The sequence below is a fragment of the Eriocheir sinensis genome, chromosome 2 (assembly GCF_024679095.1).
Source record: "Eriocheir sinensis breed Jianghai 21 chromosome 2, ASM2467909v1, whole genome shotgun sequence".
NCBI lineage: Eukaryota > Metazoa > Arthropoda > Malacostraca > Decapoda > Varunidae > Eriocheir > Eriocheir sinensis.
In genome coordinates, this window is record NC_066510.1 from 1,447,816 (window position 1) to 1,461,346 (window position 13,531).

General features: G+C 43.8%; 1 protein-coding gene across 3 annotated transcripts; it reads right to left on the bottom strand.

Annotated features, from left to right (window-relative positions):
* Positions 1-1,771: 1,771 nt before the first annotated feature.
* Positions 1,772-13,476, bottom strand: LOC126998420 (transmembrane protein 170A-like). 3 transcript variants are annotated; one of them, XM_050860083.1, is made up of 3 exons: positions 6,844-6,941; positions 2,947-3,257; positions 1,772-2,262 (listed from the first exon to the last, which is right to left on the bottom strand). In XM_050860083.1, the coding sequence occupies exons 2-3, from the start codon at positions 3,243-3,245 to the stop codon at positions 2,064-2,066; spliced, it is 498 nt and encodes a 165-aa protein (XP_050716040.1). In that variant the 5' UTR covers positions 3,246-3,257; positions 6,844-6,941; the 3' UTR covers positions 1,772-2,063. The 3 variants fall into 3 exon arrangements, 2 of the variants coding, with proteins under 2 accessions (XP_050716040.1, XP_050716045.1); XM_050860088.1 differs by lacking the exon at positions 6,844-6,941 and adding an exon at positions 6,176-6,335; XR_007752872.1 differs by lacking the exon at positions 1,772-2,262 and adding an exon at positions 13,224-13,476 and having other exon boundaries at positions 3,093-3,257; positions 6,844-6,935.
* Positions 13,477-13,531: the final 55 nt, after the last annotated feature.

The window sequence follows — 13,531 nt, forward strand, 5'->3', positions numbered from 1 at the left end:
CTGAAATTGCGTGATTTCCGTACGTGGTAAAAAAAAAGTCACTACATTTATGGTATTTTTCAGCCCCCCATACCTATAAACGTGATTGCGACGCATTTCGTGTTCCCCACCGAAAACCCCGCCTTCCCGCGGGTCCCCTAGCCTGTTTAGGGTGAGAGGGGGAGTAGAGGCAAACACTAGAATACCTTTTTTTTTATATCTGACTCCACACAACTGCTTGCAAGGATAGCGATGGAGCTGTGCGAAGGCTCAAGATCGCGGGTGAGAGTAGTTGGAGGAACCTCGGACACCTTGAGATTAGTGTGCATCAGGGCTTTTGTTAAATGTAGTCATAGAGGTAGCCTCGGAGGAGTGCAGAGCAGCAGGGGATCCATGGGAGCTGTTGTATGTAGATGATCTAATTTTAACAGCCGAGACGAAGGAGGAAGTTGAGAGAAAATTCATCGACTGGATACAAGCATTGGAGTTTAGGGTGAACATGGCCAAAACAAAGACAACAGTAGCAGGCAAGGAAGTAGAGCAGAGTATACAAGTGGGCAGAATGTGACAAGTGGTATCATAAAAGATGTTTGGGACTGAGAGACTTGAATAGAGTGTAAGATTTCTGGTGTTAAGCATGTGTAAGAAGAATCAATCGATGGGAACTGCCAGAAGAGGAAGAGTCAGAAACTATATACTGTAAGTGGATGGCGGTGTAACAGAAGCGAAACAGTTTTGCCATCTTGGCGATGTGTTGGACAGCGAGGGTGCAGTGGCTGGAGGGAGCGGGAAGAACATGATGGGTGGCAGCAACATAGAGGATGTGGAGAGAGACAGCAGGACAACTGATTGATAGAAGCATTACACTGAAGAAAAGTATTTGAAGCTTGTAACAGATCAATATTGCTTTATGGCCCTCAGATGTGATGGGCTTTAACGAAGAAGTTGAAGGATGTCTTGGTTGGCTATGATCAGAGAATATGGGGTGTCCAGTGAAAAGGTGGCAAGATGTGGATTGAGGGAGCTAAGTACAGTGCTGAGAATACAGAGATGGAAGTGGTTTGGACACGTGAAAAGGAGGGGAGATGGTGAGGCACTGGGGAAAGCTGTCGGGGTGGAAGTGCCAGGTCACTGCTCACCAGACAGGCCAGGGAAGACATGGAGGCAGTGTGCTGAAGAGGATCTGGCAGCATTGGGCATTAGAGAGGCTGGGGCAATGGACAGATATAGCTGGAAGCGCATCATTGACCATCTAACCTTACAAGAAATTATGGGAAAAACTGGTGTTAAAAAGATGATGATGATGATGATGATGACTGCTCCTGCTGCAAATGACTTTCTACTCTAGCTCACCCCTTATGCTATCCAAATCCTTGATGCAAGAGTTAACCAGCATCTTCATTTTTCATCCCTTTTGCTGGTAAACTGTGGAATAGCCTTCATTCATCTGTATTTCCCTCTGCCTTGACTTGAACTCTTTCAATAGAGGAGTATCAAGACACCTCATCTGAAATTGACCTCTCCTGGACACACTATTCTAATCTTTTTCATAGGAGCAGTGATTAGCAGGGTTTTTTTTATTTTGTTTTTCTCCCTTAGCTGCTTCCTTCACTATAAAAAATAAATAAATAAATAAATACATTTTAAGGACAGATCGCCAAGTCTGGACCAAAAAGTCTGTGGTCTGAATATATCTGTGTAAATGTAAATCTATGTAAATTGCAAAGGCAGGTTTATATTTACATTTCTCTTCAGGGCAAGTTTAAGAGGTCAACTTTTACATGGATACTACTTTCTTGTGGGGTAACATTTATTTCTCAGTAATATTAAACATGTCATGGCCTTGTGAAGAGCCAACTTTTACTTTAAAAATACAGTAATTGGACTGTTTTTACTTGGAGGCCGAGTTGCCAAGTACAAACATATTCTAATTTTCCATTCTCTTGAGCTGTTATCATAGGTGGCCTTCAAATTGATTCATAACATTGTACTCCATAGAAGAGAGAGATTTTGCCCACATCAGTGAACCTGTAAATAATACCTTGGTACTTGGTAACTCACACCCCAAGGAAAAGACATTCCCATTACAGGGTGGGCATGATAACTTTAGAGAAGGAGAAGAGAATGAGGAGGGCAGTCTGTGCTATGCCACACATCATGGCCTGTATGGGCTGCAGCGTAATCTTGGCCTGGTACAGCACGAAGCCGACGGCAGCGCTAGTGGCCGCACACATCACAAAGGCGGTGCACATGCCGAACAGCAGCACGCACGCTGCCGAGAACCTGTGGGTCACAACAAGTCTGCCTCATGAACGCTGTACAAGGTAATGCTGTCCTATTGTTGTTGTTTTACAGGGCCACTTCCACAGTTGGCCATGATGGGTTAGTAAGCCTCCAATCCAATACCAAAGACTTACAAAATTCCTTCTTTGACAAGTTTTGTGATGCTTGTATCTTCATTCCCTGTCTCATGTGACCTGAAAACTTTTCTCCATTTCTACAGATGATGTATCATAATGTATTATTTTTTTGAGGGGGATATTTTGAGCCATTTATGTTGTGGAAGTCCAAATGTAACTCCAACCATAACTTTGCAGCCCTGTGAGCCCGGCAGTAAGCAGTGATGTGAACTCATCCTCAGAGAGTCCATTTCATCATACCCACATTTTTCCTGTGCTTGGATGGCCCTTGCTCAGTCCTTTCTACATTTTTGTTGATTAATAGATATACTTCATGTAATTTGTGTCTATCCAGTACCAAACTAAAAAAATCAAAGAAATAACATCTGAATTGAAGTCAAATTGTTTCTTGGGTGCCTTACCTTGCATTCCATGTTCTACTTTGTACACTAGGTCTGTTCCTTACATTACTCAGAGGCAGCAAGCCTTACCTTCCATACTTATGTCGTCTCAGCATCAGGACGGCAATGATCTGTTCCTTACATTACTCAGAGGCAGTGAGCCTTACCTTCCATACTTATGTCGTCTCAGCATCAGGAAGGCAATGATGGCAGACACAATGTGAATTAACAGTATGGAGAAGAATCCCCAAAGAAATATCCCACGCCATAGTTCCGGGAAAGTCTCTAGCTTTTGATTGGGGAGCTCTTCCAGGGAGATGGAGGGCTCATTCTGTGTGCTATAGGCCACCACTGCCTCTGCCCGCCGCACCAGCCCCCCCGCCGGCCCTAACACCAACAACGCTGCGCCGATCTGCAACAACAGCTGACTACGCCACCATTCCTCGGGGCACATTGTCCTCTTCATGCATTCTAGAACCTGAGGATGAGACATAAAGTGAGATACAAGGACACGAGAAGATTTACGGGAGCCCAGTCATCCAACACATGGTACCTTCTGGGAATCACTTACCACTCACCATCTTCAAGCAATGTCCATAACACGATCTACCCTTAGTTAGTGACTGCTGGCGGTGTTTGTCTCATCTCTGCCAAGGCAATCTTCACCAACGTCTTGCTAAGATTTTGCATCAACACATCACTTTTTCTCATATATGCCAAAATTTCCAACTTTTCTTGTTAACTGTATAATTTAAATAAATAAATAAGCTTATAAAGAGAAGAAAAATAGTTTTCATCACATAGAGCTTATACTAATGTCCTGAGACTACCCACATGCTGTCCTGGAGACCACCCATCAACCTGGACTCTAGAAGAACCGTCCAAGTCATTCAAGAATGAGCCCACTATAAACACTTGCCTGCACCAAGACAGGCTTGGGCCAACCACCAAACCCCTCAAGAAAAAAAAGAAAATAAATAAATAAAAAAAAGTATTTTGCTACATTTCTTGGTCTAGGCTTAATATGGTGACTAAAAACATTCCAAATACTATATATACTAATACATGGACATTTATATTACTCTATTAATGCATATTTGAATTAAGTAATTGAAAGATGCTTCAATTGTCTCAGAGCCAATGCCACTTTTGAGGTTTGATCAATAATAAACTGAAATGAATTATTGCTGCAAGGTACACAGCTATAACAACAGAACAGCCTTCACACAGAGAGCCATCAAAATACTGAAGGCATCACTACACTACTGCAGTGGTTAGTGTACCTAGCTACAAATATGAAGGCCAGGGTTTGAATCCTGGCTTGAGCAGTCAGCAAGCAGCTCACCCAGCTGTTCATCCTCCCTTTCAGGCTGATGATAAATGGGCACCTGGGGAAACCTGGGCTAGATAAACTATGGTACTAACCAGGATGTTATACTGGCCCTGTGTCCTGAAGAAACGGGTTCCCCACCTCAGGCTCAAGGGTCAGTGCAATGGAGACACACACTGCAGCCACGTGCAGCGTTAGCATGTGCCCCCACCCTGACCTTAACCTTCAGCACTACATGTATTACTGTAACGCGGGGAAAACTGAGAAATCAATAACCTGTAATAACTGATGTGTTGCTCGTGAATTAGGTGGTTACGAACCACAAGAAAGACAGACTAACCAGTGATGAGTCAGCATCGCATGGGTCTGACTCATAGTGAAGGTGCCGAGGATGGTTAAGTTAGGTTTTTCTTTTACGGGGAACAATGAGGAGGAATTTTTCACCTAAGTCACGTGGGAGAGAGGAACAGCTGTCTCTGAACTCCTGAGTTAGCAGAACAGGCCAAGTATCTGTAGCTACAACCACCGCTCGGTGCTAGTTTAGCCGGCAGCCACGCCAAAGGGGGGGAGGAGGAGGAATCAAGTTAGGGAAGGCGCTGAGAGCCACCTATTCAGTCAAGCCTCGCCTCTCCTCACGCCAGGTACGTGTGAAGTTAATTTCAATGGACAGTGATTATTTAGTGTGTTACAACGTTATTATTATACCTATAACGGTTAAGTCAGCCAAGCCTCGCCTCTCCTCCCGACAGGTTCCCTACTGACTGGGCGGTTACCCCCTTGCTGTGTTAGTATGTAAAGTTCCCCTTGTTGGGCTTCCATGCCCACCCTCTGGTATCTTAGGAGCATGAATGTCTCATCCCATGATTAACTCAGTAATAGAGAAGGATAATTTTTCTTGTTAGTGTCATTTGTATAGTCCAATGCTTGTGTGGACTCATGACCACCTCCTTGGTGTCCTGAACCCCCATGACTACCATGCTTCCATGATCAACCCTGTGAACACATATTGGCGGTAGGAAACATTTTCAGTAATAATCATGTATCATTGAACCCTGATTAGGGTAGCTGTTATTTAGCAACGGTTAGGTACGGGGTATTTAGGCTATGGCCAGTGTACAATATCTTTCATGTAGTTGCAATAGTCTGAAGAGATGAGTGACCCCTTTAAGGGGGCAAAAAAATGGGTTTACTAACAGGGTGGTGGAAGTGGTAGGGGTTAGGAATCATGTGGTGGTGCGCCAATACAATTGTCACATTCAAAAATAGACTAGATAAATTCATGGACAGCGATATGGGGTGGGGGTTGGGATACACGGGAGTAGAGAGTCAAAGGCTGCCTTGCCTACACCGACCTCTCATGAACTCCCTGCGTTCTTGTGTTCTTGTGTTCTTGTGTGAATAGGAGTGATGAGTGATAATTATTAATTAGGATTGATACTTAACTTCAGTCAGCTCGCTACCATTACCAACAGAATGATGAATTGTAAATAATATTGTTACTTAATTTCAGTAGGCTCGCTACCATTATATACCAACATAATGTGAAACCTCATAAGTTAACCTTGTGTTGCGTCACCCTAACAACTATGAAACTCACTTCATAGTAACATATTAAAAAACAGAGGATCGAAGCTGAAGGCAACACATTACGTCTGTCTGTCCAGACCAGCATGTGTAGTTTGTCTTCTCTACATTACTTCTGCAAACACTTATGCCTGAGGGAACCCATCTAATACCATCCCTGTTACCGCAGTGAGGGCTTTTGAGGCCTTGCTGGAGCTCAATGCAAGAGTTGTGCATGTATGTGCGTGCATACTTAATTTTTTTTTCTTTACGCACAACTCCTTTCCCAATACTATTTAATACTAGCAAAGCATTCTCTCTCTTTACACAGCTTTGCTATTTCAAATCTACTATTTATCATTGCATCATTTTGCATGGGAATTAAAACTACATTATATAACATTATAATTATCTTCTTTGGATGTCCTCTACTCCTCCTGTCATTGCCCGTGTTCCAGCACTGCACAACATAACTGATCTAATACAAGTTTCACACACCTTACCTCTGCCTTTCAGTGGAATACTTTTGTTCATTAACCCTTAGACGGCAGCAGTATTTGAAGAGTAGCTCCCCCCAGAATGAATGGTCTATATATAGGGCCGCTTTCACAGTCACTTTGTTTGTTTTGATCGTTACCAATGGCGGCGATCGACGCTATAGTTTTTCACGTGAAACTGGCCGATGGGGTAGTGGTGGCTGCAGAGGAAGCGAGAGGTGTTGAGAGTGTGTGTCAAGGTGCGGGGCTAGGCTAACCCCGCAGCCGCCACTACCCCATCGGCCAGTTTTACGTGGAAATACTATAGTAGCGATCGCCACCATTGGTAATGATCAAAACAAACAAAGTGATTGTGAAAGCAGCCCATAGTCACTGCCAACCTTAGGACTGCAGTAAATATAGTTACGCCGCATAAGAGGTGTTTTAACTATCATCTTTATATAGATTCTACTGCAATCTGGAAGTGTTGTTATATTTCTGGCATACAAAACTGACTGACTGAATTCTGGACCGTCTGTACAGAGTTCCACCGCCGTCTAAGGATTAAGAAGCATGACATCTCTCTCCATTTTTCCCATGCTCACTGCTCCCTCCAGATTAGGGGGAAAAATTATTGCTCATCTTTAGTCTCTGATGTTGTGTTTCCCTCAGAGGGCAGCAAGAGTGTCACCTACCTGGCCAGTGTGTGTCTGGGTGCATGTCCCTGTCCCTCCCTCAGGTGGTGGTGGGCTGCAGCCTCAACACTCTGCTCCGCCGCCACATCAAACTGAAGAAAAACACAGAAAAATGTTTCCATTAATTTTCTTCTCATTTCCATTTCTATATCATATACAAACTTGGAGACCTATGGGTTTTGGGTGGGGGAAGCACATGTTACTGATATGGAAACAACAAATTAACCTGGTAGCAGCGGGGATCATGTTTCTTAATGGTTCCTCTAAGCGAGAAAAATGAGAAAAAATCACCCCTCACACAAACCATTTCATAATATATATCAAAGCATTTGTTATCAGATTATGTATCATCTTTTTTGGGGGGGTTTATATCGTGGCACAAATTTGGCCCGTTGCTGCTACACGGTAAAGCCACAAATTTGGCCCGTCGCTGCTACATGGTAAAGCCACAAATTTGGCCCGTCGCTGCTACATGGTAAAGCCACAAATTTGGCCCGTCGCTGCTACCAGGTTAACAAAATCTCGTAAAACGTAGAAAAAATTTGACAACCTTCAACTTTTACAAAATTTCCCTAAATCGAGTAATCACGCTAATGTAAGCCACAGCAGCAGGCAAAATCTATGGCCCCTTGTGCACACCCAGTTAAGCCGTCAGTTTTCCACACAGCTCCGGCAAGTGCAGGCAAAACTGAACGTGTGTGGGGGTGGATTTTGGACTGATGATCTGTTTGCAATCTGAACTGAGGGACTGACAAGCTCACCTAAGATATACCTGCAATTTTCCAGGACTGAAGTGTGATGCGTGCATACATGGTCTCTTCCAATGTCAGTTTGTGTGCTACTTATGTAACTTCACAAATTTTAATGGAGATTGGGTAAAATATAGTCTGCTTTGTATCAAAAAGCCATATATATGAACCTATTCTGTAGGTCATACACAGATAAAACTATACTTTGTCAGAACCTCTTCCCATCTGTATTTATGAAACTTCTTCATTTATAGTCCATCTTCTTCCATTCTTGGGGTCAAACATGCGATGGCCCTCCTCCATCTTGCTCGGTCCAGTGCTGATCCTTCCCCTATTTCTAACTCTTGCAGGTCATGTTGCACTGCTCCTCTCCATGTTCTCCTTGGCCTTCCAACTCATCACCCTCCAGGTACCTCCATTTCCTCCACCATCCTCAGCACTCAGCCCTCTGTCTCTCTTCTCACATGTTCGAACCATTGCAACCTTCTCTGTCTCACTCTCATCTGTATCTCTTTCAACCTACATCTCTTAGCCACTTCCTCGCTGGACACCCTGCCCTGCCACCTCAGCTTCCTTCCATCACATCTTTGGATATTCTCAATGCCTCCTGTCACTGCCCATGTTTCAGCGCCCACAACATAACTGATCTAATACAAGTCTCATACACCCCACCTCTACCTTCCAGTGGGATACTTTTGTTCATTAACCCTTTGACTGTGGATTTCCTACAAGAAGACCTCACCAAGCTACAGGAATGAAACAAAAAGTGTCTGCTGCAATTCAATGAAGAAAAATGTAAAGTCATGCACCTTGGGAAGGGAAATCCAGCATACCAATACCACATGGGAAACACTCCACTATCCACCACAGAGGCAGAGAAAGACCTGGGACTATATGTTACCAGGCTAACAGTAAAGGCGAAATCTGTGCCAATTGCAGCGGACGGGTTAAGAAGCTTGACATCTCTCTCGATTTTTCCCACGCTCACTGCTCCCTCCACTCCAGCCTCACAGTCTAACACATCTCCGAGGTAGAAAAACTCATGTGCTTCCTCTGTCCTCCCTCCCTCAGTCATCAGTCCTCTTTCCCTTTCCTCTCTGTGTTATTTCCTCCCCCTGCAAACTGGACACTGATGGTTCTGTTCTAGTGTTTCCATTCCTTCTCTCCATCTCCCAAACACTTCCATTACTTCCTGTTCTGATTCTGCCGTCAATAAAAGAACATCTGCGTATACCAACTACTATGGATGATGTGCAAAACTGTGATACTTTTGACCAGGTACCACTCGGCTTTTCTGAATGACAATTGAAGTTTATTAGTAAAGGAAATGGACTGAAAATTCTTACCAGATGTATATAGAGGACTCCTCAGAGGAGAACGACAGGCACTTGTTTAACATCCCAGACAAAGTTGGTGACATGCAAAATAGAGTACTGCTGACGAGGGATTTCAATTTACCCAACACAGACTGGCAAACACACAGTACAAGTGCACCTGATGGAGCACCAGAGCAATTATTTTTAAACTGTCTGGGAGACAACTTCTTAACCCAACACATCACTGATATCACCCGAGTCACAAATGTCACACATGATACAGACCATCATCATCATCATCATTTCATCGACGCCTGCTCCTAGGAGCTCCCACCAGGGGATGGCCACGGCAGAAGAGCTTCCAACTTTCTCTATCCAGACACTCCCTCCTTATAGACCAAATAGAGATAATACAGCCATTGGGCAAAAGTGATCAAGGAGTAATCAAATTTAACCCGGTAGCAGCGACGGGCCAAATTTGTGGCTTTACCGTGTAGCAGCGACGGGCTAAGTTTGTGCCATGATATAAACCCCCAAAATAGATGATACATAATCTGATCACAAATGCTTTGATATATATTACGAAATGGTTTGTGAGAGGGGTGATTTTTTCTCATTTTTCTCGCTTGGAGGGACCATTAAGAAACATGATCCCCGCTGCTACCGGGTTAAATATGCATACCAATCTCCACCACAAACACAAGGAAAAGAAGTGAGGTACAACTATTTCAAAGGGGATTACGTAAAATTCAAAGATTCACTCAGAAGACAAAATTGGCAACAAACACTGCAAGGCAAGGACCCCCAGGAAATGAGTTTAGTCATTGAGAATATAGTAAAGGAAGGGGTACATGAATTTAGAGCAACAGCAAGACGTGAGACAGGAAATAAAGCGGGACATCCATGGCTTAATGCAAGAACTAAAAGGGAAATTCAGAACAAACGCTGTGCCTGGGAGAGATTTCTGGGCAATAAAAGTAGGCTGAGATGCAGAGACCACGTAACAGAGTGAAACAAATGTACAAAAATTTTGAGGAAAGCCAGAAAGGAGTATGAGTTTAAATTATTTACAGAAGTGAAGACAATCCCAAAGGCCCTATATAAATACGTATGTGAACAAAAACAAAAGTGAGAGAACAAGTATGTAAGCTGCGCACTCAAGAAGGAATGCTAACATCAAATGCAGAGGAGGCCGCTAATGAACTAAGTAAATTTTTCAAAAGTATCTTTTTAGAAGAGGACAAGATGGAGCTCCTTGCAAATGACTTTTACCAACAGACTTATGACGATCAAGTTCAGGAACCCTTTGAGTGCTTCTCTGAAAGCCACAAACAGCATTTAACATCAATACAAATACAACCACTTGATATAAATTGTAAACTGAAGTCTCTCAATGAATACGAAGCACCAGGGCCAGACATGATCCATCTAAAAGTATTGAAAGATCTATCAGAAGAGTTGTGCGAGCACCTGGCCATTTTGTTCAAGCACTCCCTGAACACTGAAGTAGTGCCACAAGATGGAAAGAAGCAGTAGTAGCGCCTATTATGAAAGTGGAAGCCGATCACAACCAGGGAACTACCGACCAGTCACTCTAACTAGTTGTACAGTACAGGTAACTCTCGATTTACGCGAGTCTGGTTTACGTGTTTTTTAAATAACGCGGGGTCCAAAATCCACATAAATGTTTAATTTACACGTTTTTTCACTTATACGCGATATTTTATGGAGTGGCCACCAGGTGTCTCATGCAACTGGACTCACACGGGGCCGCGACCATACACCTGAGCTCAGTTCTTCCTGCACGCCACTTGAACAGCAATACAGTACCCACGCTGCCATGCTACTCAACAATAAGGGTGGGCAGGTACCGGTACCAATACTAGCCAGTCGCTCATGGTGTCCCTCATTTCTCTCTCTCTCTCTCTCTCTCTCTCTCTCCACTGAATGAAGTGAATATTTGTTTTTCGATAGAAACCTACCTCTTGTTTGATTTACACGACCTCTTCAAGGACACAATACTCGCGTAAATTGAGAGTTACCTGTATCTATTTTGATTTTGCAAAGGCATTCGATACAGTTCCATGTGGTAGATTAATAAGTTCCGAAGAATTGGTCTGGGAGGAAATGTGTTTAGGTGGATAGAGGACTTCTTGTCTGAACAACAACAAAAGGTTAAAGTAGAAGGAGTGGAATCAACATCAGTTAAGGTGCAAAGTGTAGTACCCCAGGGCTCGGTACTGGTCCGTTACTGTTTCTTTTTTACATCAGTGATTTACTTTGCTCCTTCTCATCTACTTGCAATTTTTTTTGCAGATGACGCTGTATATAATTCAGCATCCACACCAACACAAGCTGATCAGATACAGGAAGACATTAACAAAATGATGAACTGGTCAAACACATGGTTGCTAAAATCTAACTCAAGTACCTAAATGCAGGGTAATGCATGTGGGGAAAAATAACCTACAAAATCAATATAAAATTGAAGAGAAAAGCATAACAGAAGTTGAAAAGGAGAGATCTGGGTGTGCTGTTTAGAAATGACCAAAAATTCAAAGACCATATCGATAAAATAATACAGAAGACAAACAGCATCCTCGGCCTGATATGAAGAACCTTTGAGAACTGGACCGAGGGCGGGTTAATTATCTACTATCTATAAAACCTACGTACGCCCCACTTGGAGTATGCAGTCCAGGTCTGGTCTCCTCAACTAAGAAGGGACATCAATAAAATTGAAAAAGTGCAGGGAAGAGCAACAAGACTTGTACCATCCATCAAGCACCTCAGCCATGAAGGACGACTAAGGAGACTAAACTTGCCAAAGCTGGAGGACAGAAGGAGAGGACACATGATCCAAGCGTACAAAATTATTCAAGGATTAGAAAACATACATAGGAACAATTTCTTTAGATTATCTAGATTTCTGGAAAAGATGTGGTGTGCAAGAAATAGGGAACTGGAAGATTTGTAATGGATACTGCTTGTGTTGTTTTATTTTTACAGGGTGTGCCGATACCAAGGCCTGACTCTCCAACGGGTCACCTGTACAGCAAGAGCAAGAGCAAGATCTACCACAAACCTTTGGGGGCACTCAAAGCAGATTATCAAGGGGAGATGCCACAAAATGCAGACAAGGAACTCATTTACTCATTGAGTTACTAATGGCTGGAATAAGTTACCAGATCATGTTGTGAGTGCTCCTTCAGTAAACTCTTTCAAAAATAGGTATAACAATGGAGGCGGGCAACAGGATCTAGTTAGATCATAGGATAGCTGTGGAACTTGTTGGTGAGTCTATGGAATTCTCTTTCTGGTAATTGTGGAGATTGACTCCGCGCCTCCAAAATACAATATTATGCCTCCATATTATAGTTAAAGGACGAAATACATGTCCCTCAACCATAATATGAAGGCGCAAGTACCTAAAAGTAAAGAAAAAGGCCGAATCCCCTTCCCCTAACGATCTTGGGGGACCCGTGGGAAATCGGGGGTTTTGGGTGGGGAGCATATTTAAACTATCTACTGCAACCGAACTTTACATAACCTAACCTCCAATGGGGGTGCTTCCCCCCCCCCTTGACCCCCTTCCTAACCAGGGACGCCCCCCACATGTATGATGCGCTGGTAAAACTAGAGAAGTACAACAGTATGTGAGACCTTGGAAAGGTTATTATTCTCATGGGGGTAATATTGGAGGTGTGTAGTGAATCTCCATATTTACCATCTTTCTGGCCTCACTGACTGCCTCGTCCATTAGTATGAGGAACAGTGGTGGACTTAGTACTGAGCCTTCATGTACACCCACTTCAGTATTAGCTATTGGGTGCTGCATTGCATTGCACAGAGAAATAAAACACATCATGTATAGGGTAATGTCAAAGCGCACTATACCCAGCAACATTATACCACACATCAGACCTAGCCGCACCACACCACACCACACATCACCGCATTCCCCGCGGTCTCAATGGCCCCTGAGCCAATTTTGGTTGCGAGGGGTGAGTATGGGCAAACACTACAGTAATACCGGAACTTCTTCGATGCCAGAGCGGTGACCAAATGGAACAATCTCCCCTTCAGTGTTGTAGAGAGCCCCAACGTGAACTCTTTCAATAACAGGCATGACAAACTGGAGGCAGAATCACTAAAAGGCACCCTTATGAGTTATGGGTGTTATTCTAGAGTTTGCCCATACTCACCCCTCGCAACCAAAAATTGGCTAGGGGGCAATTCAGACTGCGGGGGATGCGGTGGTGAACATGAAATGCGACGCCCATGCAGCCCTCGGTCCCTCCCCTGGCCCACCCACCGCTGGCCGTGGGCGTGGTGCAGGGAGGGCGCCGCCCGCCGCCCCTCCTACCTGCCTGCTGGCCTACACTTCTTCTTCCTCTTCTTTTGACCCGTAACGCTTTATATCGCTTCTTAGGTCCTCCTTCTCTCGGTCCTCTCTTTCTTGTTCACACACTTTCCTTTTCAACAGTACGTAACGTTCCTCAGGTCAGGTCAGGTCAGGCCGCGGCCTCTCTTCTCCTCACAAATTACAATTTTCCAAACAAACCGTTTCGGCCTCGCCCCAATATCTTCATCCTCCATGTAATGTTCACTTAAATTTAGCAG